The sequence below is a fragment of the Giraffa tippelskirchi genome, chromosome 9 (genome assembly GCF_054371585.1).
Source record: "Giraffa tippelskirchi isolate mGirTip1 chromosome 9, T2T-mGirTip1v1.2.pri, whole genome shotgun sequence".
NCBI classification, from domain to species: domain Eukaryota; kingdom Metazoa; phylum Chordata; class Mammalia; order Artiodactyla; family Giraffidae; genus Giraffa; species Giraffa tippelskirchi.
The window spans coordinates 140,467,191-140,493,854 of record NC_137283.1 but is presented as its reverse complement, the minus strand read 5'-3'; the positions used below and the strand labels follow the sequence as shown (position 1 = coordinate 140,493,854).

General features: G+C 38.3%; 3 protein-coding genes across 5 annotated transcripts in view; 1 reads left to right on the top strand and 2 right to left on the bottom strand.

Annotated features, from left to right (window-relative positions):
- The window catches only part of ECT2L (epithelial cell transforming 2 like), a 71,818-nt gene extending 64,615 nt beyond the window's left edge, over window positions 1-7,203 (bottom strand). The window contains exon 1 of the mRNA XM_081528915.1: window positions 7,091-7,203. The gene's annotated coding sequence lies outside the window, so the exon portion shown is untranslated. The remainder of the gene's footprint in view (window positions 1-7,090) is intronic.
- The window catches only part of NHSL1 (NHS like 1), a 400,302-nt gene that overhangs the window by 49,961 nt on the left and 323,677 nt on the right, over window positions 1-26,664 (top strand). For both annotated transcript variants that reach the window (XM_081528899.1, XM_081528896.1), the window contains exon 3: window positions 5,517-5,627. In XM_081528899.1, the coding sequence (XP_081385025.1) occupies window positions 5,517-5,627 (111 nt within the window). The remainder of the gene's footprint in view (window positions 1-5,516; window positions 5,628-26,664) is intronic.
- CCDC28A (coiled-coil domain containing 28A) lies at window positions 9,854-26,534 on the bottom strand. Of its 2 annotated transcripts, XM_081528918.1 has the most exons (6): window positions 26,389-26,534; window positions 22,850-23,049; window positions 19,517-19,680; window positions 18,555-18,709; window positions 17,480-17,502; window positions 9,854-10,424 (listed from the first exon to the last, which is right to left on the bottom strand). In XM_081528918.1, exons 2-6 carry the CDS (start codon window positions 23,005-23,007, stop codon window positions 10,370-10,372), a joined length of 555 nt encoding a protein of 184 aa, XP_081385044.1. In that variant the 5' UTR covers window positions 23,008-23,049; window positions 26,389-26,534; the 3' UTR covers window positions 9,854-10,369. The 2 variants fall into 2 exon arrangements, with proteins under 2 accessions (XP_081385044.1, XP_081385045.1); XM_081528919.1 differs by lacking the exon at window positions 17,480-17,502 and having other exon boundaries at window positions 9,854-10,456; window positions 18,551-18,709.

Here is a 26,664-nt window from a genome sequence, read left to right as displayed (position 1 = left end):
AATTAGAAAACTTTACTGAAAAACAACTTTTAAAGAACTAAATAAATGGAGAGATATGTTTGATTCATGTATTAGAGATTCAGAAAAATGAAGAAACTAATTCATTCAAATTGATCTACAGATTCAATGGAATCTCAAAAAAAAAAATTCCAAAGAGATATTGTGGGGGGTGTGTATGTGTAACTTGAAAAGCTGAGTCTAAAATATTTATTGAAGTTTAAAGGACTAAAGTTGGGAATTCCCTGGCAGTCCAGTGGTTAGGACTCCACACTTTCATTACTGTGGGCCTGGGTTCAATCCCTTTTTGGGGAACTAAGATCCCATAAGCCACGTGGCATGGCCAAGAAATAAAGGACTAAAGTAGTCCAGATGTTCTGGAAGACCAAGAGAAGGAGATGTGTTTCTATATATCAAGACTTATAATAGGGAGGGATAAATAGGGAGTTTGGGATTAACATACACACACTACTGTATATAAAATAGATACAGTATTTCTTACTGTATCTATTGACCTACTGTATAGCACAAGGAACTATATTCACTATCTTGTAATAACCTATGGTGGAAAAAAACCTGAAAAAGAATGGTGGTGGTGGTGTAGTCGCTAAGTCATGTCCAACTCTTGTGACCCCATGGACTGTATCCTGACAGGTTCCTCTGTCCATGGAATTTTCCAGGCAAGAATACTGGAGTGGGTTGTTATTTCCTCCTCCAGGGGCTCTCCCCAACCCAGGGATCACACCTGGGTCTCCTGCATTGCAGGCAGATTATTTATGACTGAGCCACAAGGGAAGCCCTTGTGGAGCTTTTTAAAAAATTAATTGTAGTTGATGTACAAAGCTACGTTAGTTTCAGGTGTACAGCAAAGTTTATATATATATATACAGTTTATTTATATATATATAAATAAACTGTATCACAACTATGGGCTTCCCTGGTAGCTCAGTTGGTAAAAAATCCGCCTGCAATGCAGGAGACGGCCTGCAACACAAGAGACGCAGGTTTGATCCCTGAGTCAGAAATATCCCCTAGAGAAGGAAATAGCTAATGGCTACCCATTCCAGTAATCTTGCAGGGAAATCCCATAGACAGAGGAGCCTGGGGGCTACAGTCCATGGGGCTGCAAGAGTTGGACACAACTGAGTGACCAAATCACAGTCACCACCACATCACAAGTATATCTTATTTTTTTTTAAAAAGGATATATTGTATAGCATGGGGAATTACAGCCATTACCTTATAATAACTTTTAATCAAGTATAATCTGTAAAACTGTTGAATCACTATACTATACACCTGAAATGAAAATATTGCAAATCAACTATACTTCAATAAAAAATTAATATAAAAAAGACTTTATAAAGCTGCAGTAATACGATAACATGGTATTAGCATGGGGACAGACAACTAATCACAGGAGCAGAAAAGAAAATCCAAAATAGACTCATGTTAATCAGACACTTCTTAGATGACAAATCAAAGAGGAAGGGAGAGATTTTTTCATTTATAGAAAAATAGAATATCTATTTTAAAAAGAGAAAAGCAACTGGACCCCTTTCTCATATGATACACACACATCAAAATCTGGAGGCTTTTTACATATAAAATCAATTACATATGGTTTGTGAGTGCCCAGAAGACAAAATTAAGAACAATGGATGAGGTCAGAGGGATGGATTTTGGCTCAGTCTTAGTAGGAAAACAACCACTTCAGCAGCATTAGCTGTCCCGGAAGATTATGTCCATTACAGAAGGCATTAAAACACAAATTGGATGACTGCTTCTCAGTGAAATTATAGCTGAGGTTCAAGCATCAGAAATGTTTAAGTTTCTAAGCAACCTCTGTTGCTATAAATACAAAGAAGAGAGGGAACAACGTGAATTTCTTTAGCTTGGAGTAGCTGAGGAAATTTTTTTGGCAAGTCAGAAAAATCTGAAAATAAGACAAACACTGGTGGTGCCTCTACATTTATTACACTTCAGTCAGATAGAAGCATCTTTTAAAAATGAGTATCTCAGAAAGGCATGCACCATATTAGGAAGGGCAGCATGACATGGTAAGCACCAAATTTGGACTCCTGCTCTGATCTCCCCCAAACTGAAGCTTTTAGGGGCTTGTCTGGTGGTCCAGTGGTTAAGACTCCTTGCTTCCCATTGCAGGGGGCATGGGTTTGATTCTTGGTCTGGTAACTAAGATCCCAAGTGCCATGTGGGCATAGCCAAAAGGAAAAAAATTGAAGCTTCACAGGTAATTTCATCTCTGGGCCTCAGTCTCATGTGTGAAGCAAGGCAGTGATGTGTCTTGGCAAACTACACTACAACAATGTTCAGATAAAAACCTCATGGCGATGTGGAAAATTAATACCTCCCTCTGAATCAACATTAAATGAAAACAAATCCTTAGTTTCATAAGATGCCCAGCTGTTGTTACGTGAAATGTCTCTAAGAGCCAACATAAGGGATCTTTATTTAGCAAGTTCTCAGAATTGTTATTATCCTCTGTGGTAAGGGATTTGCTGAATTACAAAATGAGCATAACATTGGAGAAAGAATAGTTACTATCTCTGCTGGTGGGCTTCAATATGTGGATATAGTACATCATATATAGATATAGATACAGACTCAGATGCAAATTCCCACAGGATTATATTCATTCTCTTAGATTAATATCTTACTTCATTGACTAGTTATTTGACTGAGGGAGAGACAGCATGCTGACAATTACCACTTCTTTAAATGGAATGATTTCTTTTCACAGTCTAGCATTTAAAATCTCTCCAAGTAGTAGCTCCATAGGATATTAATAGGTATTTCCCAGAAAAAGAGGATATGTGGTTAAATATGCCTGGAAATGATTGATGGAACAAAATTAAAATTGTGGGCTTTTTTTTTTTTGCAGGATGTTTTAGAAATTTAGTATGTTGATGTCCATGGTCAGTCTCCAAGACAAGGATATAATATGTAGCATTTCCCTTGTTCATTGTTATAGGAGCCTATCATGAAGTTATCTGATATGGATAACATGGTGGGTATCTAGTGCTATGTAACAAACAGTCCCAAAACTTAGTTGCATTAAAAAAGCATTTATGGGACTTCCCTGGTAGGTCAGTGGCTAAGACTCTGAGATCCCAAGGCAGGGGCCCCAGGTTTGATCCCTGCTCAGGGAATTAGATCCCACAGGCCCCAACTAAGAATTCACATGAACCAACTAAGAGTTTGCATGCCACAACTAGAGTGAAGATCTTGTGTGCTGCAACTAAAACCCAGTGCAACCAACCAAATAAATAAAAATAATTTTTTTTAAAAAAAGCGTTTATTCTGTCATAGTTTCCATGAGTTAGGGGTCAAGCATGGCTTAACTAGGTTCTCTGGTTCAGGACCTCTCATAACCCAAGTGTCAGCTGGAGCTTTTGTCATCCCAAAGCTGAACTGTGGAAGGAGCCACTTCCAAGCCCTGGTAGAGGGCTGTCAGCAAGATTCAGTTCCTCACAGACTGTTGGAACAAGAGTTCCTTGTAGGTTGGAGGCTCCCCTTCCAGCTGGGTTTTCCACAGCTTAGCTCACAAAATGGTAAGCAGGCGAGAGGGTAAGAGAGGGCAGGCAAGATGGAAGCTGGAGTCTGTGACAAAATCTCAGAAGTAATATACCATCACTTTTGATTAGCCAGAGCAGGGGTCAGTAAACATGATCAGCAGGCCGTATTTGGCCCACAGCCTATTTTTGTAAATAGTTTTATTGGAAGACAGCTAATCACATTTATTTACATATCAGCTGTGGAGGCTTTTGTAGTATAATAGCAGAATTGAGTAATTGGGAAAGAAACCATATGGCCCACAGAGCTAAAAATATTTACTACCTGGCCCTTTACAGAAAAAGTTTGGCAACCTCTGCATTAGAAACAATTCTAGCCCACACTTGAGGGGAGGAGTTTCACAAGGGCAGAAATACCAGGAGGCTGGGGTTGTAGGGAGTCATTTTAGAAGCTGCCTATCACATAGTGCCTGCCAACAGGTAGAAAGTGTGAGTTGCTCAGTCATGTCCGACTTTTGCAATCCCATGGACTGTAACCCACCAGGTTCTTCTGTCCATGGAATTCTCCAGGCAAGAATACTGGAGTGGGTTGCTATTTCTGACTCCAGGGGATCTTCCCAACCCAGGGATCGAACCCACGTCTCTTGTGTCTCCTGCATTGGCAAGCGGGTTCTTTACAACTAGCACCACCTGGGAAGCCAGCCAACTGTTAGGGACTTGATAAGTATTTGCTGAGTGAGTAAATGAGTAATTCTACCACATCTACCAATTTTCTAAATGCAAGAGCTGAAAGAAAAGTTGCTAACCAAGAAAAAGCCCAATTCCTTCACTGATTATTAGGGTCTGACAATTGCATCACAACTGGAACAACTTATCCACTTGTGTGATCTTATTAGTAATTTCCATCACTGTGTCAAGTGAGTTAGGTGGTAAAATAAGCTTACAATCGAGTTCATGTGTAGATAGGACAGATTTTTTTTTTTTTATGACATCAGCAAACGGGAAGAAAGCATACTTATTTGAGGTGAGAATTCACTCTGGGGTCAAGAATAGATATTGTGACTTATAATACACAATAAGGCAGCTATTTACAATAAGGCAGCTACAATATCTTCTAATACCAAGAGAGACACAAAACCTGAGTACAAAATCAAATTCTCATCCATTTTTTCATCTTTTCTCAGTGTCCTTTCTCCAAAAGCCGAAACACTGTATCATAAAGATCTTCCTCGATCATTTAGGATCTCTCTTGTTTTTACACAAAGCAGTGTGTCACTCTTAGAAGAGGGAATGTCCTGCTGCTTCTTCACTTACAGCCTACTTTTTCCACTGAACTGAAAATCCAGCATGGGTGACACAAACTAGAGAACTCCTTCTTACCTCACTTGGTAAAACAAGGGCTATACATCTAAAGTTTGATGGAAAGGGGGAGTAAAATAGGAGATCCTAGTCTGTAGCTCTTCTCATGTGTAACTGGATCCAACAAACATAATAAGTAACAAAATCAAATTGGAGAGGGAAACATGTCATAAATGCTGTATTTACTATCCATTTTTTGAATAGCTACTCTGACTGGCATGGTGCTGGCAAGTCTCTTTCCTATACATAAGATCATATATTTCTCACATTCACCTTGAGAGTTTGATTACAGACAACCAGGCAGTAACTGGTTATCAAATTTAAAGATTATACTGGATTTTTCCTAATATGTGAGTGTAACTTTAATTTGATATATGACTACTATGGGTTAATTTGGAAATATACTTTCTATTCCGTGACTGACTATTCTTTATAACTGACATATCAATGAGAAACAACAATTGACACTGGTACCTCCATGCTTACTGAAAGAAAAGGGGGTGATTCGTATGACAATCAAAGCCAGACTAAAGGGTGAGAGAGCTGGACAATCGCCAGTCCATACAGAGAGTTAAATCATCACTGGGATAAATCAGAACCATGTTGTCCTTAACTATGTTTCCACAGGTGACTGGTTACACAGTTGGAGGAATATAAATTACTCTGGTTCTGCTCCACAGAACAAGACACTGACTTGGAGTGGAACCTGGAAACAAAACACCGTTCCCTGGCACAGAGGTACCTACATTTGACTACTTTGGCAATTCACACTGCAAGTTGTACAATGATTCATTTATTATCTAAATTTTAACTCTTTAAATATGCCTCCTCTTGGGTTGTATGGTTCTAACGACTGCAGAAAAGAACAGGTGTAGAGAAAAAGTGAATGTGATTCATGAAAAAATAGAAATGAAAGATAATTCTAGTTAAGTTAAATGTCCAATATGCAGGGCATGTAAAAACAAGACACTTGAACGTCAACTTGTATATAATTTTTATTAAATGCACAAATAAATGATGAAAATAACAGCATGTTTTGAAGAAATCTGCCCTATCAATAGCATAGAAGGGGATAGGAAATACCACATTTGAGAAACAAAACTGCTGCTGCTCAGTGGCTTCAGTAGTGTCCTACGCTTTTCGACCCTATAGACTGTAGCCGGCCAGACTCCTCTGTCCGTGGAATTCTCCAGCAAGAATACTGGAGTGGGTTGCCATGTCCTCCCCTCCAGGGGATCTTCCCAGCTCAGGGATTAAACCTACATCTCCTGCATTGCAGGCAGATTCTTTACCCCTGAGTCACCGGGGAAGCCCGAGAGCCAAAACTGGACATATTCAAATGATGAATTTGCTCACTGATAGAGAAGTTTAAAGTTGTAAACATTAAAATTATAACAAGAAGCAACTGTACTATTTAAATTCATTTGAGAAAAATAACCAATTATTGTTCTAAAACTTTCAAGTCTCAATCCTTATTTCTTTCATGGAAATAATGGTTTTTAGAGCACGATTTTTGAGGTTCTTATGGTGCACAAAGGTCAAGATGGGCTTGAAAACAATTACACGGGTTGAGCTGCACTTGAACACATGCGACGTCTGGATATTCTGGTCTGATATATGGCAAGATTTATTAATAAGAGCATAAGTACTTTTAAAAGGATAAATACAAGTACCATGATTTGATTCTATTGACCTATTTACGAATATAATCCTATTCATCAAATCTTAGCATATTAACTTTTCAGAGCTATGCAGTTCTAACCATGAACTGTACTCGCAGGTTCTTTGTCTTTCTCCTTTGCTACCCCACCCCGACCCCTCCCACCCTCCACATATCTGACTCCGCGGGAGGAAAAGGGCGAGAACTAGCCAAAGAGGGGTGGGAGTCCTTGTGAGCGAGTTTAGAATCCTACGAAAATCAGTGTTTTCCGAAGTGCTAAAGAACGTGACTTCATCTCTACCCCAAATGCGTGCTCTGCAGAAGCTAAGAGTTTACTGGCAACGACCCAGTTCAAACCTGACCCTAGGCAGGGATAGTTTCATTCCTTCCAAGCGCCACTTCTGGGCGCTGGTTCCCCAAGGTCACGGAAGGGGAGCCCTTTGAGGGCGCAGCTTAAGGTCTTCCCGAGGCTGCACCGGGAACTAAACGGCCCCGATGGCCCCAAGCAAAAGCTGTGCGGCCCGGAAGCCAAGAGCTTTACCTCCAGCAGGTGGCGGAGAGACCCGGTTCCTGGCGGTTGCCTCCTCTTTGGATCGCTTGGAGGGGCGAGAGCAGGATGAGGGCCGTAGCCTGGGGAAGGGGCTGGCTACGACCGGCAGCGAGCCGTTTCCATAGAGACCCGACAACACGGCTCCGCCCCGCCCCGCAGGCAGCTCTGCAGCATCAGCATCCACACCCCATAGCCGAGCCTGAGAGGCTGGAGGGACCCGGTGGCCAGCTGTCCCAGCTAGGGGCCGAGAAGCCAGGCGGACTACACCCCCATCATCAAGGCTGCACCGGATTCTGGCGAGGTCGGCGATCTTGCTCCTTTTTAACCCTCCAGGGAGTTTGTGACAGGATTCCCAAGAGTCGCTGTAGTCCTAGAAACCCCTGAAGACGCAGACCAGAGGAGCCAAACCCCAACAGGAGACTTGGATAATGAAGCCAATGTTTGCTTGGTCTCCAAGAAAGTCAGTAACTTTAAGGCTGTGCGATGCAAACGGTGGGATTTCTTAATCTTCAGCAAATCCTCCGAATATTTTAATACCTATTGCCAATTTTCACATTATACAAGAGGTACCAACGCCCAAACAACATCCTTCTTGATAAATTTTTATTGATTCTGGTCAAAATGCCTTTAAGTATTTATTGTGAAGCCTTTTTTTTTTTTTTTAATATGTAGATGAACAGTTACCGCCAAGGAAAGATGTTCACAACATTTAAGGTATATTAGAAAACGAATTGTGCTACCTAATTTTTACAATTTTTCGAGTCCCCTGATGGCTCAGATGGTAAAGAATCTGCCTGCAACATGGGAGACTTGGGTTGGATCCTTGGGTCGGGAAGATCCTTGGGAGAAGGGAATGGCTACCCACTCCAGTATTCTTCCCTGGAGAATTTCACTGACAGAGAAGTCTGACGGGCTACAGTCCATGGAATCACAAAGAGTGGGATACTACTGGGGGACTACACTTTCTTTCACTTTAATTTTTGTAAATAAATGTTTAAGAACTCTGGAAGTATGTGAACAAACGTTAAATGGTTTGATCTGGTAGTATTTTTTAAAAATCCAATTTTAAGTAAAAATTTTCTACAGTAAACATGTGTGTTACGTCGCTTCAGTTGTGTCTGACTCTTTGAGACCCTATGGACTGTAGCCCACCAGGCTCCTCTGTCCAAGGAATTCTCCAGGCAAGAATACTGGAGTGGGTTGCCATTTCCTTATCCAGGGGATCTTCCCGACCCAGGGATTGAACCTGTGTCTCTTGCATCTCCTGCTTCTCTAGGATCGCCTGCATTGGCAGACCGGTTCTTTACCACTAGCGCCACCTGGGAAGATAAATATGTAACATGTGTATAATAAAAAATAAATTTTATTCTAATTAGGTTTGTTCTAATCCAATTACCTCGTTTTTTTCCTGCTGTCTTTTAACATGTTTAAGTTGTGTGAAAGGATACAAATCAGATAAACTAAAAATTTGTCACCTGAGACCCACTTGGAGTTCCTTGACACACAGGACAAATGAACCAACTGAACAAACAAGGTCAATCTACTGTTCTGTCATTAAGCCACAGGAAACAGCTTTTTCTTTACTCTGTCTCAGGACTCATCCAAGAAAAACATGTCAAGTGACCGAGTTTCCTTTTGCTCTGTCAGACCTAGGACGCTCTTTCCCCTGGAATCACTATCTGCTCATCCCAACAGAAAAGTTTTCAAGGTTGCATTTAATGTTCTGGTGACTTTCTCATTTTTAAAAGGGGATTAAAAAGATGATTAGATAAACTGACCAAAATTCTTTCAACTCAGGATGCCAAAATTTACTGAAATTGAGATTTTAAAAAAATATTGTTAGTAGGTCCCTGCCCTCCCCATCTCCATTTAGGTGCTTGTTTCTGTGGCCTGGAAACAAGGTGGAAGAAGCATGGGCCTATTCTACAAGGTGAAGGCAAGTGAGCTATAAGTGGATAAACAAAATGTGGTATATCAATACAACAATATGATTCGGCCAGGAAAAGAAGTACTGATACATGCTACAACATGGATGAAACTTGAAATCTTGAAAACATTATACGAACTTAAAGAAGCCAGTCACAAAAGCTGTGTATGGTATAATTCTATTGATAGAAAATGTCCAGAATTGACAAATTCATGGAAACAGAAAGTAGATTACTGTTGCCAAAGGCTGAGGGGTTTGGGAGATAGGGAGTGACTGCTAATGAGTTTCTTTCTGAGGTGATGAAAATGTTCTAGAATTAAATTGTGGTGATGGATGCACAACTCTGAACCTACTATAAACCACTGAATTATACACTTTAAAAAGGGCAAATTTTATGGCATATGAATTATTTCAATAAAGTTATTTAAAAGCTAATGTTAATATTAATAAGCTACTGACTGCTGAACATTACTGGTGTCAACTATCGTGCTAACGATCTTCTATGTACATGTTTTACTTCCTCATTACAACCATTACAAGCTGGTTATTAACCACATTTTTCTAGATTAAAAACAAAAAACAGAAACTGAGTAAACACACATGAACCTAAAGCTAAGGGGCAGAATGGAGACTCAAACCAAGGTCTAAGTAAGATCAAAGCCCATGCTCTTTTTCATTTTATCAATATTTAAATGTGCATAAGGTGCAAAGTTTGCATGAAAGGTACAGAACCTCAACTTTCTAAATACAGTTTGCCCTTTGAGGATTGAGCCAGCCCTTGTATCCCCAAACTGAAGACTGTAAATTTATCTAAAACAGAGAGACTGTTTTTAATTTAAAACAATCACTTTATTAAAAATAGCAAATTTCACAAAGATTCATTCAACATTTTGTTGTCACTGGCCACTGGAAAACACACCAGGTGTGTGTACTGATTGTCTAACGTAAACTGAAGCTGGGCTGCCACAAAAAGCCTGTGCATCATCAACTTATCAACAGTGGAATAAGTCTGATGAGCTCAGGAAGGATAAATCCTTCAGCCCCATCAACAACATTTAGCACAGTGCATTTCAAGTATAAACCCATAAGGCAACAATATTAAGCATAGCAGCAAAAGCTCTGTATCACATTTCCTGATTAAGCCTTCAACAAGGCCTAGACCTCCAGTTAGGTGAATTATGGCAAGTCAAGTTTACTAAAAGCAGCATGTGAAAGCAATCACTGTATTTGCACTTTAATTACTTTAATTCCTTATTGTGGAAGATGATTCTGCTACTGGATCAGCTGGAAAAGTAAAGAGTGCTGCTTTTCTTCAAACCACGAGAAAGCAACTGCATTTCATTTTAGCTGGTGGAAGTATTTGGAACATCTTGTGCATCTGCCAAATGGAGTTTTTGTCTGAATTCATCAGTTAAGAACATTTTCATTCTCTAATGAGTACTTCTTTTACATTTCTGGAAATTATATTGAAGAGCTAAGAGAGGTATTAGAAAAAGAAATATGTTTAAAGAGAAAGTGCCTATGCTGTTACTGAGAAACTTGGATGTGGTACAACGGTCTTTAAATGCAGTAAGTAGTTCACTATGTCTAGAATCTGAAGACTTAAAAAAAAAGTCACTGATTCAAGACTATGTTCCTGGTTCTAATAGAGCACAAAATGACTTTAATGCAGCAAGAATCATCTTCATGGTAAATATGAAAACTTACTGGATTAACAAAATTCACTTGAGAAGACAACACCACTTTATGATCCTTGGGAAGATAATTTCTTTCTGAAAGTCCAAAAGAATAAAATAAAAGAAAAACATCATAGTTCTAAAACCTTTCCTATAATCCTCCGAACTATTCTTCAAGAAGACTGGAAATAGGATAGAATTCCTGCAAAGTTTATTCCCTATCCTTCTAATCACTGCCTTTCATTTTCCTCTTTCACCTGTATGATCCACTTATCACCTGTTTTTCAAGACCTAGTTCAATGATCTGGATATCCTGTTGACAACTAAATGCTAGCAATTCATGTGTAGCAGATGTTTCCAAAAAATGTACAGACATGAGCTCTGCTTTCAAAGATATTCTCGGTCGGTTGGAAGGTTTAAATTTAACACATATAAGAATCAACAGATAATGAAATGAGGCAGAATGCTAGTCTGAGGTACAAACAAAAAGCTTTATGAATGTGGTCAGCTTGAGTGTTATTTGATAAGGAGAAAGGGGAGGCCAGAATAACTCTAGGTAGAAAGTACAACCTGAACAAAGGCATTAAGGTGAGCATGAATTTGAGCATCCAGAGAACCAACTTGATGGGAATGAAAAATAATGAAAAACATAACAGGACAAATATGTTGAGATCAAACTATTGAGAGCCTTTAAAAAGTCTGACACAGTGAAAAACTTGGTAAGAAACAGGAATGGCAAGATAAAAGTGATGTTTTAAGAAGAATAACTTTTAGTGGCAATGTCTAAAGTCTACAGCAGTACTGTCCAACAGAAATATAATGAAAGCAACAGATATAGTTTTTAAAATGTAATATTTATACTAATAATTATGAAATTATCATTTCACAAGTAATCTTTATAAAAACATTAAGATACTTTATATTCTTCTTTTCAGTCTAAATCTTTGAAATTAGGTGTGCACATTATACTTATAGCACCTTTCAATCCATATTGGACACAATTCATGAGCTCAGTAGATACCTGGCTAGTGGTTGTCATATTGAACAGTGCAACTCTAGAGTTTCTAGAGAACAGAAATTTGATATATTATAGAATCAGGTGCTGAGGGTAGAGAATGAAAGAATATAAAACAGAACTGATAATGCCTGACAACTAACTGTAGTTAAGAGACGGCAAGTAATTTCATGTCCTTGTCCAGTTAAATGGCAGACAGTGCCATGACTAATTAGCAATATCTGCTATAGTCATAGAAAGGATTTTTAAATTATCTTGAACATTAAAAAAATAGGGACACTGATGACAGGGCTATGTTTGACCACTTATCATCACTCTTAGCAGGCAGAGACTTTTCTACTTGTTCTGTCAGGGACTGTAGCCTTTTCTTAGGCTCTCTAACTAATAAAAATTATTCAACCCTATCTATTGCTCCTCTTCCAACAACATAAGAGAAGACTCTACACATGGACATCACCAGATGGTCAACACCAAAATCAGATTGATTATATTCTTTGCAGCCAAAGATGGAGAAGCTCTAAACAGTCAGCAAAAACAAGACCGGGAGCAGACTGTGGCTCAGATCATGAACTCCTTGTTGCCAAATTCAGACTTAAATTGAAGAAAGTAGGGAAAACCACTAGACCATTCAGGTATGACCTAAATCAAATCCCTTATGATTATACAGTGGAAGTGACAAATAGATTTAAGGGACTAGATCTGAAAGAGTGCCTGATGAACTACAGATGGAGTTTCGTGACATTGTACAGGAGACAGGACAGGGATTAAGACCATCCCCATGGAAAAGAAATGCAAAAAAGCAAAATGGTTGTCTGAGGCGGCCTTACAAATAGCTGGGAAAAGAAGAGAAGTGAAAAGCAAAGGAGAAAGGAAAGATATTCCCATTTGAATGCAGAGTTCCAAAGAATAGCAAGGAGACATAAGAAAGCCTTCCTCAGCAATCAATGCAAAGAAATAGAGGAAAACAACAGAATGGGAAAGACTAGAGACCTCTTCAAGAAAATTAGAGATACCAAGGGAACATTTCATGCAAAGATGGGCTCGATAATGGACAGAAATGGTATGGACCTAACAGAAGCAGGAGGATATTAAGAAGAGGTGGCAAGAATACACAGAAGAACTGTACTAAAGAGGTCTTCAAGACCCAGATAATCACGATGATGTGATCAGCCATGTAGAGCCAGACATCCTGGAATGTGAAGTCCAGTGGGCCTTAGAAAGCATCACTATGAACAAAGCTAGTGAAGGTGATGGAATTCCAGTGGAGCGATTTCAAATCCTGAAAGACGATGCTGTGAAAGTGCTGCACTCAATATGACAGCCAATTTGGAAAACTCAGCAGTGGCCACAGGACTGGAAAAGGTCAGTTTTCATTCCAATCTCAAAGAAAGGCAATGCCAAAGAATGCTCGAACTACCGCACAATTGCACTCATCTCACACGCTAGTAAAGTAATGCTCAAAATTCTCCAAGCCAGGCTTCAGCAATATGTGAACCGTGAACTTCCAGATGTTCAAGCTGGTTTTAGAAAAGGCAGAGGAACCAGAGATCAAATTGCCAACATCTGATTATCATCAAAAAAGCAAGAGAGTTCCAGAAAAACATCTATTTCTGCTTTATTGACTATGCCAAAGCCTTTGACTGTGTGGATCACAATAAACTGTGGAAAATTCTTCAAGAGATGTAATACCAGACCATCTGACCTGTCTCTTGAGAAACCTGTATGCAGGTCAGGAAGCAACAGTTAGAACTGGACATGGAACAACAGACTGGTTCCAAATAGGAAAAGGAGTCCGTCAAGGCTGTACATTGTCACCCTGCTTATTTAACTTATATGCAGAATACATCATGAGAAACGCTGGGCTGGAGGAAGCACAAGCTAGAATCAAGATTGCCAGGGGAAATATCAATAACCTCAGATATGCAGATGACACCACCCTTATGGCAGAAAGCAAAGAACTAAAGAGCCTCTTGATGAAAGTGAAAGAGGAGAGTGAAAAGTTGGCTTAAAGCTCAACATTCAGAAAACTAAGATCATGGCATCTGGTCCCATCACTTCACAGGAAATAGATGGGGAAACCAACCTAGATAGCATATTTAAAAGCAGAGACATTACTTTGCCAACAAAGGTCCGTCTAGTCAAGGCTATGGTTCTTCCAGTAGTCATGTATGGATATGAGAGCTGGACGGTGAAGAAAGCTGAGCACCGAAGAATTGATGCTTTTTTGAACTGTGGTGTTGGAGAAGACTCTTGAGAGTCCCTTGGACTGCAAGAAAATCCAACCAGTCCATCCTAAAGGAGATCAGTCCTGGGTGTTCACTGGAAGGACTGATGTTGAAGCTGAAACTCCAATACTTTGGCCGCCTCGTGCAAAGAGTTGACTCACTGGAAAAGACCCTAATACTGGGAAGGATTGGGGGCAGGAGGAGAAGGGGACAACAGAGAATGAGAGGGCTGGATGGCATCACCGACTGATGGGCATGGGTTTGGGTAAACTCCAGGAGTTGGTGATGGACAGGGAGGCCTGTCGTGCTGTGATTCATGGGGTTGCAAAGAGTCAGACACGACTGAGCGACTGAGCGACTGAACTGAACCGATCTATTGCTCAGCAGATAATAAACTGCTCTTTCTTCTGTATATAGATTCCAGAAAACACTGCTCACGGATATCCAGGGATATATTTCAATTACCTAAAATCTTTGGGAAGATATTTTAATTATTTTTTTCATAATATATATGAGGGGAAAAGAAATATGTAAAAATGATTTTCTTCTCTCTCCTTCTCTTTTTTCCAAAGCCCAATACCCTGTAGATTAGAAACCAGTTTTTCTATGTGATGTTTAAATCCCAGTACTTTTTTTTCAAATGTGTCCTAAGTTCAGCTTAACAACTGGAACATAATATAAAAGATAAAAAGAACACTGCATTGCACCCACCTTCCACTATTTAATGCCCCAAAATAGAGTTGAACGCACCTGATTCTGGTGCTCCTAAAGGTTGTAACAATGAAACATTGTTTCACACCTCACTTTGAGAACCATCTCTAATGGGTGACCCATACTTAAGACTAACCAACTTCTGCCTCCCCTATTCAGCTGGGTCTAAGGGGTGACCAGGCACTTTTAAGATAGAAGTAGTACCATTCTGCCCACTGATTTGGAGTCTTTATCTGTAGTTGTCTCTCTTTGGTTTTTGTCATTCATGAGTTGGACTCAGGGTTACCCAAATTTTCAAGTGTACTCAGGAAGGCACTCAGATGTCCAAGACGATCTGCTTATTTAACTTATATGCAGGGTACATCATGTGAAATCCCAGGCTGCATGAATCACAAGCTGCAATCAAGACTGCCAGGAGAAATACCAACAACCTCAGATACATAGATGATACCACTCCAATGGCAGAAAGCAAAGAGGAACTAAAGAGCCTCTTGATGAGGGTGAAAGAGGAGAGTGAAAAAGCTGGCTTGAAACTCAACATCCAAAAAACTAAGATCATGGCATCTGGTCCCTTCACTTCATGGAAAATAGATGGGGAAAAAGTGGAAAGAGTGATAGATTTTACCTTCTTGGGCTGCAAAATCACTGAGGACAGTGACTACAGCCATAAAATTAAAAGATACTTGTTCCTTGGAAGGAAAGCTATGATAAACCTTAGACAGTATATTAAAAAGCAGAGCCATCATTTTGCCTACCAAGGTCTGTATAGTCAAACCTATGGTTTTCCTAGTAGCCATGTACAGATGTGAGAGTTGGACCATAAGGAAGGATGAGCACCGAAGAATTGTGGTACTGGAGAAGACTCTTGAGAGTTCCTTGGACAGCAAGGAGATCAAACCAGTCAATCCTAAAGGAAATCAATCCTGAATATTAATTGGAAGGACTGATGCTGAAGCTGCAGCTCCAATACTTTGGCCACCTGATGTGAAAAGCCAACTCATTAAAAAGACCCTGATGCTGGGAGATTGAAGACAGGAGGAGAAGGGGACAACAGAGGGTAAGAAGGTTGGATAGCATCACTGACTCAATGGACATGAGTTTGAGCAAACTATGAGAGATAGTGAAAGACAGGGAAGCCTGGCATGCTGCAGTCCATGGGATCACAAAGAGTCTGACATGACTTAGTGACTGAACAACAACAACAACTGATTGCAGAGAGGAAAATTAGGAGGGGAAAGTATGATTACAGAGAGAACATTTATTAATGATGAGGAAACTAATGTTGCCAGGCTTTGCTCAAGGTTACAGTTGCTTACCAAGATTTGAAACCAAGCAATCCAAAGCCCATGTTCTTGCACTCTACCACCATGCCTTGTTTAAATGTGGGGGTTGAACTGAGGAAGTTGCTGAGACAAATAAGTCTAAATATTTAACAAAAACTCAGATAAGAGGATAAGAATTATGTGTCTTAGGCATATAAGAAAGAATATAAAGCATAGAATATGAAGCTTAAAACAAATATAAAAAGGACTTCCCTGGTGGTCCAGTGGCTAAAATTCCACACTTCCAATGCAAGGACCTGGGTTCAATCCCTGGTCAGGAAACTAGATCCCACATGTTGCAACTAAGACCCAGTGCAGCCAAATAAATAGATAAAAATATTTTTATAAAAAGAATATAAAAGAAGAACTAGGAACTACCCCTAGAGAAAAGCCTCCTAATTAACTCGTATCTTACCCCTGTATTAAAGTCTTTCTTGACAATGATATCTCACATCCACATCTCCCTACAGTTTATGTGGCTTCTTAAAATTGTATTTTCTTTATCTGTAAAATGAAGGGTAGGACCACCTACTTTCAAGGGTAGGACTAAATGAGATAATGCATGTAAAATGCTTCATATAATACTTGGCAAATAATAGGTATTCAATAAAGGTTACATATTAGTTACTACTACTGGATTTATATATATCTTCCTGTTTCTTCATTGTTTTTATTGTATAATTTAGCAGTTAGAAATAGTATATTTTATAGCAATAATAGCAAAATATTTTTAAAATATATAGTCTATAACATATAGTTTGGAAATTTTCATATACACATCATTACATGTAGCAATTACCTCAAATAACAGAGGACACTCTAAGATGTGAAACAATCTACCAAAATTCACATTAGCAAAATGTGGAACCAAATTTTGAAAATCAAATCTCTTGACTCTATAACCAGTATCCTTACCAGTATCTCATTATTTGGTTCAAAGAGATGCCTTACCTCTAAAATTATTTTATATAGACGGGATCTTTTTTTTTATTCTTACATACTTCATATTATGCCTATCACTACATTCAAACATACACTTTAAAAAGTTCTTGAAATAACTGCTCTAAATTGGAAGGTCAAAACATGAATATTTTACATGTGCCTGGGTGATTTCCTTTACATTAACCCCATAATACACTTTTTTAATGCCTCTAATTCTAACATTAAATTTAGTATAGTCTATTATGTCTGCTATCCCACTTCCATTTACCTTAAGAATCTAAGATTCAAAATAATATATATGGCAACTAGGCTAATTCTTAATTCTTTTGATTAAAATATTTAAAAATTTTGTTTTAAAATTCCAAGAACAATACATAAGCAAAGCACAAATGATAGAAAAACAAATTTAAACATACAAAACAATTAGGAAATTCCATTTAGAAACCAAAAGGAAAAAGAGATGGTCCCAGTAAATAATAGTAGGTTTCTTCACTTGATTAGTACTATTCACCAAAAATTACAATCTGTAAACTTTTCATTGTTGATACTAAGCAAAGGATACATGGAAGAATTCAATTCTTCTAGCTGTAAACACAAAGCAACAAATTTAATTTTTATTTTCATAACATAAATATCATAGATAAATAGATAACTGTTAATCAGGCATTAAAGAAATTCTCATTTAAACTTTCTTTAAATAAAAAAGCAAAATATTAAAGAAAGAACTTTTCAAAACTTTTTAGACTGAGAAAGTCACTAAAACAATAATAAAGTAGCTTTAGTATTTATGAAATAAGAATATGAGAAAACAGTTAAAACCATACGATAAAAACAGAAGCTTTATAAGTATTCTTAAAACCATTCTTAACTATAATCATCTCTGATAGTTTTTAAAAGAAAAAAGTTGCCATTTTAATGATCAAAATCTTTAAAAACTTTATAGATTACAAAAAGATTTCACATGATACTCAGCTTTCAGTAGCAGGTAGAATTAACCATCCCTATTTTACAGAAAGAAAAATCTGAGTTACAAAAACATTAAATTGCCTAAAGTTACACAGTTCTATGCAGACCCTGGACTAAATTACAATAAACACCAAATGTATATGCAACTACCACTTGAGTAATTAATGCAAAATGTATTAATCATGCCAGGATCTTTTGAGATACTATCTTTTATATCTTAAGATCCTTTATATATGTACAGAAGCAAAAAATTTTTACTTTTAGATTTGCCAGCATCTCAGAATATATGCTTAGATGTAAATATAATTTCCTTTGAATAAATTTCTTTTAAAAAAAGAGTATATGTTACACTAAGTGAAAGAATCCAGACATATATAGTCACATATTTTATGATTTCCATTTATATGAAATGTGCAGAGTAGGCAAATCTATAGAGACAGAAGATAAATTGGTATTTGCTATGGGTTGGGGAGAAGGGAGAATGGAGAGGTATAGGCTTTCTTTCTGGGGTGATGAAAATGTTCTGAAATTAGATGTGGTGATGTCTGCACAACTTTGTGAGTATACTAAAAATCACTGAATTTATACTTTAAAATGGTTAAAATGGTGAATTTTATCTCAACAAAAATTTTAACTAAAAAAAGAATTAAAGAAAAGAGGATGGTACTCACATCAGACAGAAGCCTCTCCAAATTAGAGTCACTGGCTGCTTTTCTCTTATCCTCGGGAAGTTCCTCTAACTCCCCATAGAGCTCCAAGTTCAAGCGAGCTAATTTCTCCTGCATTCCCCGAACATGTTCCATCTGTTCAATGGAACATTCATTTCCTGGGGGAGCATTCCAGAACATTAATAAAGATTAGGATAGGTTAAACTAACTGTCTGGAGGAAAAACTTCTAAAGTCTAGGTACATAAAATAAATCAGTTTTCTTTCTTTTGTAAATTATATTGTAATGACTACATATTTTCTGCGTAAAATTATAAATCAAATCCCTGATCAAGAAAACAACAACAATCTAAAACATGATCAGGCATTAAAAAATTATATAGAAAAAATTTTTTAAATAAAAGAATGCTTTTAGCTGAAAAAAATTTTTTTAAATAGTAATATCATATATAGGAGTGTTAACACCATCTATTCATGTCCTAGTTGACAAATGCCATTAGAATTAAGTACCTCAGCATTTTATAATAATCTTAGTGAAATTAAGAGTCTTATTAGAACTTCAGCCATGAAATTCTTGAAAATCAGGACTCATGAGCAAGAAACAAGTTTAGGCTTCAAAGAAAAATGATCGAGTCTTTCCAGATTGAAAACACTAAATCTAAAATATTTTAATTGACAAAGAATGTCCCTGTTGTTCGTTAAACTTTCAAGAGACTTAATCCATCAACAACAATCCTACTTTAACGTTTCAACTAATCGGCCCTTGTTAAAAAAATCTTTTCTCCTGAAATTTTAAAAGGCAAATTATATCCCATGACAAATGAAATCTAGGATGATTGCATTTTATGCCTCTGGACTTTTTAATAAAAAAAAAACTGACACTTTAAAAAGGAATGACAAATAATGCAGAAAATGTGATGCAAACATCTTGAGAAGAAAAAGAGTGGAAAGAAACACTGTGGATTACCGAATGCTTGGAGTTTTCCTGAGTGGAAGTCATTTAAAAGGCTGAGGAGGCCCCTTTCCATTTCTTGGACGTCGGAGACATCGGTGAGGAAGGAGTGCTGGATTGGGGTGGACTGGGCGCCTTTGCCTTCTCCGCCCTGAGGTTTGGCCTTTTCTTTCATCGCTCTGTTAAAAGGATGCAATAAAAAAATTAATTGCATGTGATTATCTTTAAAAAGAGATAATTCTATTTTTTCAGGTTGCTCTAGATTCAGCAAAATTAGTGAGTTACATGGAATTTACATAAAAACAAGACATCAGGATAAAAGCAATACTAAATAAAACCAGTCATTTCAAGGCAGAAACCAGAACAGGCTGTGAAAATCTCAAACAAATGTAAAATAGAACTGTTAAGGTATATAAAAAGTTTGAGTAATGTATCTTCGTGCTCATCCACTCAGTCCTGTCCGAGTCTTTGTGACCCGTGGACTGTAGCCTGCCAGGCTCTTCTGTCCTTGGAATTCTCCGGGCAAGAATACTGGAGTGGGTTGCCATTTCCTCCTCCAGGGGAAATTCTTTTCCTCTAGTATGCTAATTCTTTCTATATGCAAAAAGATAAATAAATAAATAACTGAAAAGAGAATTATTAAGTCTTCTTATTAGCCTATGTTTCATATTTCATTTCTCAGGAAACATTACGCTTTCTCATCTAAACTTTATCCCAGTTGTTCCCCGAATTATGGGTTGTCCAGTAAGTGGTTATGGGGCCCCTATTCTGTAGCTGACTTGGTGCCAGATACTGAGTACATGAACATGCACAGGACATCAGTTATTGTACTGAAGCGTGCCCAGTCTAAGAAGACAGACAGACATAAACTTACAATCATAATGTGATGGAGTGCTAAAATCTGTTATCATCCTTGACTCCTCTAGCTTCCTATGGTTCCCATGTGCAGGCATGAAGTCCTGTTGATTATATCCATAAAGCTCTCTATAAGCTCTCTAGTTCTCTCCTTCTCCACTGCTACTATTCTTTATTTGAACGATTCCAACAGCTTCCCAACTGGCCTCCCTGCCTCTCTGTATTGTCTGAGTCCCCGTTCCTTGCCCACAGAGCAGTCAAGTCAATTTTTAAAAAGTAAAATCAGATCATATAATTGACTTAATTCAAACCCTTCAGTAGTCCAATAACCTTCAGGAATCCTACTCTCTCTTGTTCTGTCAATGCTCCAGACATTCTGAATCTCTTTTGCTTCCTAGAAATCCATTCTCTCATCTACTTTCAGCTAATCCTCTGCCTATATTAGCATCCTTCCCCGCACCCCCACTGCCATCTTTGCCAGGCTACTTCCCACACATCCTTTAAATGTGATTTCCTCAGGAAGGCCCTTTCAGAACCCTTAGTAGAGATTGATTCTTATTATACATGTCTAGCATATCCCAGGCTCCCAAACACTTGAGTGATGGTGTTACACACACTGAGATATGAGAACAAAGAGAAAGAACAGTTCATTCAGCCTAGGGACAGCAGAGGAAACTTCCTAAAGGTGGTATGTGTGAAGGCTCAAAGACTAAGTGGGAACAGGGGTTACTTTTATAAACACAACACATACTACAGATCCTGAAGTACACATATACTGAGTACTCAATTAGTTTCTGCATAATGTTGCGTCAAGACATCTTCCCCACAACTGTACTCACTACAATTTGGGTCAGATGAATAGGGTGGGCTGTGGGTGTGGGGGGAAGGTGGCAAGATAAACTAATTCTCTTGAAATCAATTTAGAACACATGGGCTGTTGAGAGTAGGTCAGTAACAGTTCTTCACAAAGCATGATTTGTAATTTTATATGTATATGATATTAGATTGCTACTCTAGTGCTGTCCAAGACCTGTACCATCCCTCTTACCTGTGAGCTTACTAGAAATGCTTATCTGAAGCCCCATTCCAGACTAACTAATTCAGAAACTACATTTTAAAATGATCCCCAGGAGATTCATACTCACATTAAAATGTGAGATAAACTGCTACAAAATATAAGGTCTTGGTGTAGCAAACTGTTTTTCTTTCAAACTGGAAGCTTTATCCAAGTAAGTGTTTTGCATCAGTTCATCATTTAACAACCCTCTCAAAAAAGAAAATACAAATCTGTCCCTTCCTATTTCAGGTTTTTTGATCATGTCATGCTGTCTCACTTTATTTTAAAATAATTCAATTAAAAAGTACCCACTGAAATTATACTTTGTGCCAAGTCCCACTCTAAATACTGTCTGGCACATAAGCCCCAGGCCTCAGAAAGCCTACATTCTAGAATGGCGTATAAGAATAAAAGTACCAGGTAGAAAATGACAATGAGCTACAAACAAACTGATGCAAAAATTTGGAAAAAGGAGTGATCTCCTTGCAAATCTCTTGGCCCTCTTTTTCCACCAACCATAACCATATTCAAAATCTGACTCGAAATTAAACTCCTCCAGGAGGAAAACTCCTTTCCAGTTGGACAATGTACTTAAAAGAAGCCCTTATAACTCCTGTTGTTTTTCATTTAGTCCTTATTGGAATGTTCTTTTCCAAGTGTCTCTGGCTATGTCTCTTTGGCTTCCTCAAAGAGAGTGTGAGATCATCACCAAGACAGCCCTCTTGTCTTTTGTGTAAATCTAGCGGCTACAAAGTGTTACAGCGTTACTTCATTAACTGACTCTCATGATGAACTTGCAACTGGAAGTTTATTTAATCATAATTATCTAAAGGATGGAGGTTATGAAGTGCTTTTTCTCTAAAGATATTATCTTGCTTTCCAAATATCTAACACTACAAAATACATATATGCAGCAGTAATACATAACACATTCAAACTTGTCCCCCGTTTCCTTTCAAGTCTTAAGACAAACGATGTTCACCAAATGTTAATAATGATTACTTCCAGGTGGTGGAATTTTAGTGTCCTTCTGTTCTTTGAATTTTTCCTGTGTTTAAATAGTTACAATAAATACAAATCATTTCTGTTAAAACAATGAATTCATTATTAAAAAAAAAAGCTACTGAAGCACAAATATTAAGTTTAAAAAACAACCACCACATACCTCTTTTCCATTTCTGGCTAGCTCATCAACTTTGTCTACAAGTTCTCTTGCTCTGTATATTTTAATGTAAGACAAAGAGCCCTAAAGCCAATCATTCATTCTGCATTTTCTAATCTCTGTACACTGTAACCTTCATAAAATTTTTTCTAAATCACATATAGTGTGTGCCTCAAAAGTCAAACCAAGATTAAAAAAATGTTATAAGATTGAGTGGATTTAGTATTTACTTTAATAGCATTTTGCTATAATAATGTAAAAGAAAAGAATTCACCTTTTTAACTTTGGTCGCTGTGAAGTTGACTGGGATGCAGGATTTGAAAACCCCGTGCTTTTACTAACTGGAATCGCATTTTTTTTGGTATTAACAACCTGAGTAGAGTGGGCACTAAAAGACTTAGGACTTCTCCTCTTCACTTTGCGTTCCTCCATTGTTTTAAGTTCCTTATTGCACCCAGGCCAGCTTCTTAGGACCTAAGGAAATACAACAGATTTATACACATATGCTATAAGATGCCAAAATGAAAGGGCTTCAAAGACCCACTTTACAGGCTGAAATATGATCAAGAATTTCAGAGGTCATTAAAGAAAGTTAGAACAAGGATCCTTGAGTTTAATTTACTGTACTAAATACACAGAAACCCTAACCAAAACTGCCTGTTAGACAAAAAATTTTGTTCATCATTTTACTAATTCATCCCATAAATATTTAGTCTCTTCCACATGTCAGACACTATGTTGGGCATTGGTGAGACAGTACTGAGCAACACAAAGTCCTTGCCCTCAAAAAACCTATATCGTTATAGAAGGGGTATGATACCTAAACACCAACCAAATTATTCAGCCTGACTCAAGCATTAGGTGGTCTTTAGGTTTCCCTTCTAAAATGTATTCTTTGAAAAAAGAACTAGATTCAAACAGATGTATAACTGACATAGGTACCTGCATTTTAACTAGCAACCAGAAACCATATTTCAACTACCACATAGAAATTCAGTTTCTCCCAAGAGATAATACTGATTCTAGTTCCTTGACCAAAAACTGTTTTGTAAAGTTAAACTTGTTCCATGACTATTTTCAATTTACTTTCTCTATTTCCAAGGAAACATGAAATTTTATTATATACATTTAGTTTTGCCAATATAAAAAAAGTTCAGTTCAGTTGCTCAGTTGTGTCCAACTCTTTGCGACTCCATGGACTGCAGCACGCCAGGCTTCCCTGTCCATCACCAACTCCCAGAGCTTGCTCAAACTCATGTCCATCAAGTCAGTGATGCCATCCAACCATCTCATCCTCTGTCATTCTCTTCTCCTCCTGTCTTCAATCTTTCCCAGCATCAGGGTCTTTTCAAATGAGTTAGTCCTTCGCATCAGGTGGCCAAAGTATTGGAGTTTCAGCTTCAGCATCAGTTCAGGACTGATTTCCTTTAGGATTGACTGGTTTGATCTGCTTGCAGTCCAAGGGACTCTTAAGGGTCTTCTCCAACACCACAGTTCAAAAGCATCAATTCTTTGGTATTCAGCTTTCTTTATAGTCCAACTCTCACATCCATTCATGACTACTGGAAAAACCATAGTCTTGACTAGACGTACTTTTGTTGGCAAAGTAATGTCTCTGCTTTTTAATATGCTGTCTAGGTCGATCATAGCTTTTCTTCCAAGGAGCAAGCATCTTTTAATTTCATGGCTGCAGTCTCTCACTGTTTTCATTGTTTCCCCATCTATTTGCCATGAAGTGAGGGGACCGGACACCATGATCTTAGTTTTTGAATGTTGAGTTTTAAGCCAACTTTTGCACTCTCCTCTTCCACTTTCATCAAGAGGCTCTTCAGTTTTTCTTTGCTTTCTTCCATAAGGGTGGTGTCATCTGCATATCTGAGGTTATTGATATTTCTCCCGGCAATCTTAATTCCAACTTATGCTTCATTCAGCCTGTCATTTCACATGATGTACTTTGGATATAAGTTAAATAAGCAGGGTGACAATATACAGCCTTGATGTACTCCTTTTCCTATTTGGAACCAGTCTGTTGTTCCATGTCCGGTTCTAACTGTTGCTTCTTGACCTGCATACAGATTTCTCAGGAGGCAGGTCAGGTTGTCTTATATTCCCACCTCTTTAAAAATTTCCCACTGTTTGTTGTGATCGACATAGTTAAAGGCTTTGGCGTAGTCAATAAAGCAGAAGTAGATGTTTTTCTGGAACTCTCTTGCTTTTTCGATGATCCAACAGATGCTGGCAATTTGATCTTTGGTTCCTCTGCCTTTTCTAAATCCAGCTTGAACATCTGAAAGTTCATGGTTCACATACTTCCAAGAAAGGCAATTCCAAAGAATGTTCATTAAAAAAGTTACATTATGAAATTACAGTTGGTTTTTCCAGAGAGAATATATATGAAAGTGAAAGTTTCTCAGTCATGTCCGACTCTTTGTGACCCCAAGGACCCATGTAATTCTCTAGGCCAGAATAGTAGAGTAGGTAGTCTTTCCCTTCCCTTCTCCAGGGGATCTTCCCAACCCAGCGATCGAACCCAGGTCTCCCACACTGCAGGCGGATTCTTTACCAGCTGAGCCAAAAGGGAATTTACCCAGTACTTTCCCTTAACTTTAACCTGCTTTATTAACCTGCTTTATCTTCCTAACAGCCACTTATCTAAAAACATCCTTCTACATTTCCTTTTTACTTATGGATAAATTCAACTCTTCCTAATTATATTGTTTCATATATCATAAGATGACAAATTTATATGGTTACTTGTCTCATCGGATGGCAAAAAGCTTTAGGAGCATTAGGTCTTGACTATGCTGTGTTGAATTTAATCATTCTATGACCATTCAATGGAGAAGGAAACGGCAACCCACTCCAGTATTCTTGCTTGGAAAATCCCATGGACAGAGGAGCCTGGTGGGCTATGGTCTATGGGGTCGCAAAAGAGTCTTCTGACACAAATTAGCGACTAAACAACAATGACCATTCAAAAAGACTCAAATAAATTGATATCACTCCTAAAGTAATTACTTGAAAATTTTAATGAAACAACTTTTGTGTGTGTGTGCTACTAGCACTGTTATTAAACCACTGAACTCAGTTTATTCGACTGATTCTAGACAATCATTACTGGAGCTAAACTGCCAAAGAACCAAAGGCTGTAAAGGAAAGGCTGTATTGCCCAGTCTGTAAGCGCAGAGAACAAATTGCTTAAATCTTGGTTAACGGTTTTTCCTTTAAGAAGCATTCTCAGTAACAGAACAGAACTTCTGGGGTTGGTTCGGCATGCAACACAAACTAAAATGTTTAAAAAATAACTGAACACAGAAGATGGGATATCAGTTCTTCAGAAGCAAGGATCTTATACATTTATGTTACACATAAACACACTGGTTTTTGAATTTAATGATGCTTATATACAGTTGGTGATACAAGAAAAAAAAAGAAAACTAGGAAGTAAAGCAACGCAAATAAACCAAGAGTGGTCTAAACTAAGATATTCTGAGGGGGAAGGGCTCGAAAATTACCCGTGTTGGGAAGGTAACATCACTACTACAAGAACACCGAAATTCCTCCTGTATACCAAGCAGCAAGGAACCTTTCAGAAAAGACCTTCACAGAATACAGCTGTAGTCTTTTGAGAGCCAGGAACTCACAGCCTCCAAGAAAGACCACTAGGAGTCTCTCTAGACTTCACCTTATTTCCCTTCCCCAATCAGCCGTCACGGAGACCTTTCACCGCCCAGAATCCAGTAGTGGCCAGAGAGAGTGATGGAAGGGGCCTACACGGGACACTGCGGAGGTGCCTTTGTTTCCACTTCATACCTGAGGAGAAAGGGGATCCTGGTTCTCTTTACCCTGCAAAGACCCCGGGGCCTCTGAAGCCACAGCCGCAGCCGCCGATGCTACCGCTGCTGCTCGAGCCGGGGTCACATCCCGGACCTCGCTCCTCCACAGTGCTCTTTGTTTACGGAAATGATGTAGGAGGCAGAGCCTCCGTGCCCTAGGCGGGCGCCCCGCCTCTTCCTGTACCACCTGTGCGGCTCCCTTCTACGGCCCTGGCACCAGATTGCGTCCCTTATCCTACCTTCAACTGTAAGT